At 41.2% G+C, this 7,872-nt stretch overlaps 1 protein-coding gene across 1 annotated transcript; it reads left to right on the top strand.

Annotated features, from left to right (window-relative positions):
- The first annotated feature begins 1,464 nt into the window (after window positions 1-1,464).
- Window positions 1,465-7,468, top strand: slc26a10 (solute carrier family 26 member 10). Its single transcript, XM_029506695.1, has 18 exons — window positions 1,465-1,830; window positions 2,155-2,265; window positions 2,433-2,590; window positions 2,672-2,836; window positions 2,939-3,091; window positions 3,181-3,263; window positions 3,380-3,527; window positions 3,604-3,717; window positions 4,165-4,242; window positions 4,331-4,426; window positions 4,992-5,098; window positions 5,359-5,428; window positions 5,651-5,833; window positions 5,934-5,988; window positions 6,140-6,228; window positions 6,336-6,390; window positions 6,513-6,619; window positions 6,717-7,468. Exons 1-18 carry the CDS (start codon window positions 1,566-1,568, stop codon window positions 6,753-6,755), a joined length of 2,076 nt encoding a protein of 691 aa, XP_029362555.1. The 5' UTR covers window positions 1,465-1,565; the 3' UTR covers window positions 6,756-7,468.
- The last annotated feature ends 404 nt before the right edge of the window (window positions 7,469-7,872 follow it).

The raw sequence follows: 7,872 nt of genomic DNA, 5'->3' as shown, positions 1-7,872 counted from the left end.
GGCCACCTGTCCAGGGTGGCCCCCGTCCTTGCCCGACGTGAGTTGGGACTGGCTCCAGCACCCCCCACCACCCGGAAACGGAAAAGCGGTAGAAGATGAATGAACGATTGCGCTATCACAGCGTCTTAAGGTGACGTATGCTGGGCAGTGGGTTTCCAAATTGTTTGCTTGGCTGATTAAAGAGGGTTGCAGGTTTAGGCAGAGGCAGAGACCAAGTTTAAATGTACAAATACAAAAGAAACAATTCAAACGTAGCCAAATTAAACTTCGCGCAGCTTGTTCACTGTCTGCTTGTATTCTTCGTAGCCAGCTGGATGGTCGATGACATTTTTAGGTAGAACATCTACACTAATGCAGCACTGCTTCACGTCATTGATCTTAATTCATAAATTAATAAAACTAATATTTTTTTTTATTTCCTCCTTTAAATGCTCTGCCCTTGTAACCAAATTCCAAAGGCCCATTCAATCCCTGGGTGTTGTCCCGCAAAACAATGGAAAATGGTGGCATTGCCTGCACTGCCTCACGTAGGCGATTGGGATGAGAGAGGGCATTCATAAAATGGGAGGTTCATTCACAGCACCCAAATCTGGCCTGAACCCAGAGATAAATATTCCTTTTCATCTGCTCCACCACAGTCAGACTCAGCCTCTCGTGATTACGTTCTGCCTCACGTTCACTCGCACTTCCAAGAAGACCATCTATAATGCGATCAGATCTGATGGTCAGAGTTCCGGTCAGTATTTTTTAAATATGCTATCAACAGCAGACACGTTGGTCCAGTTTTATCTGGCGTATCTTGTATTTATCCAAAGCCCCCTTGTATTCACTCCTGTCTGACAGAGGACAACATCTCACTCATCTCACACAATCTCTGATCAGAGTCAAGGTGCAGTTTGATCCATGAACCAGGCTGCCATGTGTGATTGAGTTTCACAGGCGGTCTCATGGGTAGCAGACCCCTGGTTCTTATAGCGACGCACTTTAAACTCCCACCCATTACAGACATCCATCCTTCTCGGAAATGAACTCTTCGCTAGCAGACATGGTTTGAGGTTACACCTCATCCCCACCGACAATATGACTTTGATCCCTGTAGGCGTTTCACAGTGCTATACATTGTATGACTTAATTGTGCCTCCTCTGAGCTTCTACCTCCCGCATAGCTCTCAGGAGGCAGGGTGTAAGGGAGGACCCGGCATTGTTAGTGCAAAAGATGGTATATGTGTGTGAGAGCTTTTGGAGGGAGGGGCAGTGAGTGAAGGAAAGGCAGATTGTGTATCTGATGTTCTGCTTGCTAAAAAAAACCCTTTTAGCAGTAGGACCCAGAGGCCCTGCACACCTTTATGATTTCTGAGGCAGGACAAAGATGTGGGGGGGAAAAAAAAGTTGTCAAACACTGTAACCAGAAAAAAAAGGCTGAGTTTTAAGCCATGTCATTGGCTGCTAAGGGTCTGACAGGAAAATGCAATGGCTCTTGAGGTCAGGGCAGACTCTGCTATATATGTATTGCAATAGACAACAACTTTAGTGACTGAACTGTCATCATCCGACTCGGGGCCAACATGAGCGCTTCGGTGGCCGTGTACAGGGACATCTACACGGAGGACAGATTCAAACAGGCCTACGGCTCCGGGGACAGCGCCAAGGGGAGGCTGCGGCTCCGGGAAAAGCTGGCCGGGAGGTTCAGGTGTTCAAAGCGAGCCTGCCTTCACCTGTTCAGGGAGAGAGTCCCCATTTTAAGCTGGCTGCCCAGATACAGGGTCAAGAAATGGCTTTTAGGAGATACAATCGCAGGACTGACGGTCGGTATTCTTCACATTCCGCAAGGTGAGTTAATGCCACCATCATCATCATCATCATCATCGAGAGAAAGAGAGAGGAGAGCAGTCTTATGTGGATTTAAAGGAAAAAAAAACCTTATCATTTAAGGAAGAATTCTATTCATTCGTGAATAGTTTGTCGTCAGTTTCAGAATCTACTGATTAGTATCAGTACAATAATGTGTGTAATAAAATATTACAGCAAGTTCAAAAGAGATAAATGTTAAATACAAAAAAACATTTAAGTTGATTGATGATCTTTAATGGAAAACCCCCCAAATAACACGTATTTACTGAGAAAATCTCCTTTTGGATGCCTCTCCTCACACAGGCATGGCTTTCGCTTTGCTCACATCAGTGGCACCAATATTTGGTCTTTACACCTCCTTCTTTCCTGTGGTCCTCTATATGTTTTTTGGCACAGGTCGCCATGTGTCCACAGGTAAGACTTCAGCAAGCACACAACATCTGTCGTTTGCATAAGAAAACCATAGTGAGAGTTGATCGGTGACGCCTTGGGTGATGCCTTATATTATATCATGCTTGGACTTTTTCACTTAAGTTCAAGCCTCAGGTACAACGTTATTGAGACTGTAGGTCTGTCATCAGGTACTTTTGCTGTGGTGAGTCTGATGACGGGCTCTGTGGTGGAGCAGCTGGTTCCCACTCCGCTTGAACTGAACTCTAGTTCATCTGAAGCAGCTGATTTTGAGGCCCAGAGGATCGGAGTGGCCTCAGCCATTGCACTCCTTTCCGGAATCATTATGGTGAGACAGAAAACACAGAATGATACAATGATACAGATACTGATGCTGATAATAATGTTATGTTAATTTCTTACGTCGCAGCTTTGTATGTGCGGTCTTCAGCTGGGCTTCTTGTCCACTTATCTGTCAGAGCCAATTGTTAAGGCTTTCACCAGCGCAGCTGCCCTCCATGTTACCATCTCACAGCTGCAAAGCATGCTGGGGCTGCGGCTCCCTCGCCACACTGGTACCTTCTCCCTCTTCAAGGTAAACATCTCTGCTTCCCAATGAGGCCTGATGCTTGAATCCAGTATTCTGTTATTTGGGAAGTCTTATGTTTTCTCTCATCTCACTGACTCATGTCTTTAGACTTTAGCATCAGTGATGGAGAACCTCCCTCACACCAACATGGCTGAGCTGTTGATTTCCTTGGTGTGTTTGGCTATCTTGGTTCCATTTAAAGAGATTAACATGCGCTACCGGCAGCACCTGAGAACACCCATCCCAGTGGAGATCCTCACAGTTAGTCAAGCAGAATTATGAAAGCAATATACTTTCGTATTACAACACAATTCAGAAGCTGAATGATGGTTTTATGCTTCATTCTTCAGGTGATTGTTGCTGCAGGTGTGGCTTACGCCTCCTCGCTGGATTCTTCTTACAACATTGAAATAGTTGGCCATATACCAGCTGGGTAAAATAGATTTGAAATAAAAACAAAACAAAACAATAAAACAAACATTCTCACAACCAAAAAGTAATAAGCTCAGTCACGTCAAGCACTTTGACTTCTGATTTTCCCATTTTCAGATTTCCAATTCCACGAATGCCGGCCTTTCACACTTTCCCTGACATTGCAGGAGACACAGTAGCCATAACATTCGTTGGTTATGCTGTGTCGGTCTCACTGGCGATGATTTATGCAGATAAACATGGCTATTCCATACATCCCAATCAGGTAAAAAGTGAGTTATAGCATGTTCATTTCTCACTAATCTGTTAATTTACCGTATTAAATCTGCGTTTGATTTCAGGAGCTGCTGGCTCATGGCATCTCCAACACGGTGTCCTCCTTCTTCACCTGCTTCCCCAGTTCAGCCACTTTGGCCACCACTAATATACTGGAGAGTGCTGGAGGATACACACAGGTGATGTGCATGACATGAAGCTACTGCGAGAGTATAAAGGGTCCAAGCAGAAGTTCAACTGGAAACAGGAAGGCTATAATCCAAAGAAACAAAATCAAATACTTTTGATCACTGGAACCTTCCAAACTGACTGACTCAAATGAAAAAAAAAAAAAAAAAAAAAATTTAAATAAATCTTAAATAAACACAAACATCACACATAAATTTACATCTTCCTACATCTATCTTTTAATGCCAATATTCAACTAAGCATGCGACTGTAACTTATATCACCAAAATTGGCAAAAATCATTTCAAATGACATAAAACCAAAAAGAAATGAATATTGAACAGTTGATTTGCGTGTGTGCTGCTCTCACTTGCTAATGCCATGTAGCTGTACCAAATGAGGAGCAAACCTATGGGTCACATTATAAGAGATGTGTGTTCCTGTGTGTAACCCTGCAGCTCTCTGGCTTGTTCACCAGTTTGGTTGTTCTGATTGTCCTGCTGCTGATTGGACCACTCTTCTACTTCCTGCCCAAGGTTTGTTTACATTTTTACATCTCTATAAACATGGGGGGAAAAAAGAGAGGGGGAGAGTTCACCTACCTACCTCTGTTGATCTCCTCAGGCAGTCTTGGCGTGTATCAATGTGACCAGCCTCAGGCAGATGTTTCTACAGTTCCAGGATTTACCTGAGCTGTGGCGAGTCAGCAAGATTGATTTTGTAAGACCATTTATATGCAATATAAGTCTTATGGGCATACTGTGCATTTTGAGCTCCATGATTTGGAATAATTTAGGGGAGGTTGGCTAATTTGCTCCCTAGCTAATTGTGTTTTTCAGTAACCTACTAGCTCATACCATCCTGGTTGGGTTGTAGTTAGGTTTAAAAATAAAAACCTATAGCCTATTTAATTCTGGAGTTATACTGAGTTTTCAACATTATTTTCTGTTTGTAAATTGCGGTTAAAATGACATAAACAGGAAAATGATCAAATTCAGTCTTGTAATAATTTATTAAAAATAGTTTTCGTATAGTTTGTATCAGTTACCTGATGACAAATGGATGATACACATACCTACCTGCAAAGTCCACTTAGAAAATTATTTCAAAGAAACAAGCCAATGGGGATAGGCCCCTGAATTTATAGCACAACCTTAGCACAACAGAAAATTCTCCATTCTATTTCCCTGCGGTTTGGGTGGAATACATAATACATGGCTGTATTTGTTGACATGCTTGTATCCTCAATTGCTGTATTCTGACGTGAAAATTTGTCTTTGTGAAGATGGTTTGGGTGGTGACCTGGCTTTCTGTCGTGGTCCTTAATGTGGACATCGGCCTCGCCATCGGAGTGGTTTTCTCGATGATGACTGTCATCTGTCGCACACAAAGGTCAATTTCTCCTTCCCTATGCAAAATATTGACAATATATCAACTACTCTTGCTAGATAATCTAATGTAAGAATATACCGTGCTGCTCAGCGAGGTTAAACATGAAGTAGCATCACGCTCATCTGTAGAAAATTGTGATGCTTAAGTGTGTAAAAGGAACTATAAAGGCTCTACACCTACACCTACTGTCTGCTGGCTCAGCAGATCATATATCATGATGTGCCACTTTGATTTAAAGTTGATGCCCCATGATTTAACAGGGCTGGTTGTTCGGTACTTGGCCGGGCGAGCAACACTGAAATTTACAGACCCCTGGAGAACCACAGCAAGGTGAGAGGATACTCCTGCTGCTTGATCTTTCTGGGTGTGATTGAAGTATGTGGATATAAACAATGCACTTTGAGAGCAAGCTCTTTTAACTTACTTTCCTGGCACATGAAATCTTAATATCTTATTCAGCCAACAAGCTATGATCATAATTTCAGCAGCAATGCCGTTCAGATATCCCAGAATAAAGCTCAGAGATGCTGTTTTGTTTTGTTTGTTTCTCAGTGCTATGAGGTGCCTGGAGTGAAGATAGTGACATACAATGGGCCTATCTATTACGGGAATCGTGGTTTCTTCAGAGAGGAGATGAGCAGGCTGTTGGGCCTGACACCAGAGAAGATCCGCAGCTGGGAGAAGGCCAGGAAAGCCCTGGAGAAACGGGAAAGGGAGGCTGCCATAAACACTGTGGTAAGATTACTGCGATCACTGAATGAGACAAAAAATATACAGATTTCAAATGAAATCCAATTTAATTTCAACATTAATTTTATTTTTTCCCTTTTTTCAGGAAAGAGGCATAGCAAACACATCATTTTCCTCAGAAAATGAGTTCTTTAAATCAGGTAAGTAATGACTTCCAAAAACTGCTATTATTATCCAAACATTTTTAGTTGTGTGTTTTTCTTGGCTTACATTAGTTCAATTTTTTTTTACAGATATTCAGGTAAAATATACTGTATAAAAATACAGTTAAAATTTCCTTTTGTTCCACAGAAACATCTGTGAGTGATGTCCAGGCGGTGTTAATCGATTGCAGCAGTGTGATATTTGTTGATGTCGCTGGAGCAAGACTCTTTACACAGGTTAGTCCGCCATCTCGAGCATGGCACTGTACACTTCGCTGTGTAGGCGTCTTTATTTTTGTTCGTCTATTGCTTCAACATAATCAGTTGCTATGGGTCTTTTACAGATGTGCACGGAATGCCAGAAAGTTGGAGTGTGTGTATATTTGGCAAACTGCAATGGTAAGACCTACATATCAAAAGGACCCTTATGTATTATTTTTTTCTATTTTTATTTTCTTTTTTACACTATTTTATGTAGAGTGCATGGAACAAGTACTGATCAATGACTTCTGTCCCCTTAGAGAGTGTCTTAAAAATCCTAACATCAAGTGGTCTGATGAACTACATGAACCCACAACATATTTTCGTTACTGTTCATGACGCCGTGATGTATATTCAACAGCAGAAGGTAAGCTAAAAAGCAGACATTTTTAGAATTGTGCTTTGATGTCTAATTATGTAGACTGTTGCAAACAAATGATGACACACGTGGTTGTCTGTCATAGGAAAAACCCCCAGAGAACACCATGATGGTTTGGGTATGAAGCATGAGGACGGTGGCGATATCATTTTCCTTTCAACCAAGTGTCTGGAACTAAAAGGGCTGAGGACATTATGAACTCTACATTTGCATTATTAGCTGAGACCAAGTCTTTCAGCAGTGAAGCTGCAGTCCTACATTTGGAGCTGATTTTTTTTTTATACTTGTGTTTGAAAGAAACAGCAGCCTGTTGTAGCACTATGTCATGAATTCAAATACTTATATTACAGTGTTACCAGTGTTCTCACAGATACTGGACTCACTCCCAACACACTTTAAAGCATCAACAGTCACAAATTGAGATTCAACAGCCAATTATATATTTAGCATAAGCAAATGAGAAGAAACAAATATATATTTCTTGGCTTTTGAATATAAAGCTGTACATGACAAATATCAATTGTTCTTACTGTCATATATGCTGGAACATTACAATAGTAATATTTATTTAGTTTCTGTGTTTGCAATACAGATGAATGCTGATAAGGTGCACTGAATAGTTTGTTAAAAAAGCTTTGTATATTTATATCTTTTGAAATATGTTCTTGAATGTGGAGATACTGAGTACTGTAAATGCTGTCTCCTACCGCCTTAAAATTTTCTTTTAACTGCAGAGAGACCGCACAAAATATTTTGTGAATGACTCTTGTCTTCGTCAACAACTGTAACATCCGTGGCTGTTGTGACAATAAATGTATTCTTGTTGCATATGAGGAAGCATCAGTTTTTTGGATTAGTGTGGTTATTAAACAGGAATACTTCAGGTGGAAAGTGTGGAATGTAAAGTATGCTACCTTGTCAGATTTTGAAGAGAGAAGAACAGCAATCTTTGTAGCTGGTGAGGTGCTGCAGACCTGAGTCTGCTCTGAGATATGATAAAAACACAAAAGATGACCTGAGTCAAATGTCTACAAAAGACCATTTTTTGCCACAGCGAAGAGCAGAACTGGAATGAGGCGGACCACTTGTCAAATGTTCTGCATGAAACATGCAAGCTGGACAGGCGTAAAAAAAATGCTACGTTGCAATTACATCAAATACAACTTTAAAATCGCCACTCTAGAGACAGCGGAGGAAGGAAATCTTATCTTAAAAGTTTTTAAGATGTGTTTTACCAGATG

Source organism: Echeneis naucrates, chromosome 7 (assembly GCF_900963305.1).
Source record: "Echeneis naucrates chromosome 7, fEcheNa1.1, whole genome shotgun sequence".
Classification (NCBI taxonomy): domain Eukaryota; kingdom Metazoa; phylum Chordata; class Actinopteri; order Carangiformes; family Echeneidae; genus Echeneis; species Echeneis naucrates.
The sequence above is the reverse complement of the archived record's forward strand: the minus strand, read 5'-3'. Positions and strand labels throughout refer to the sequence as shown.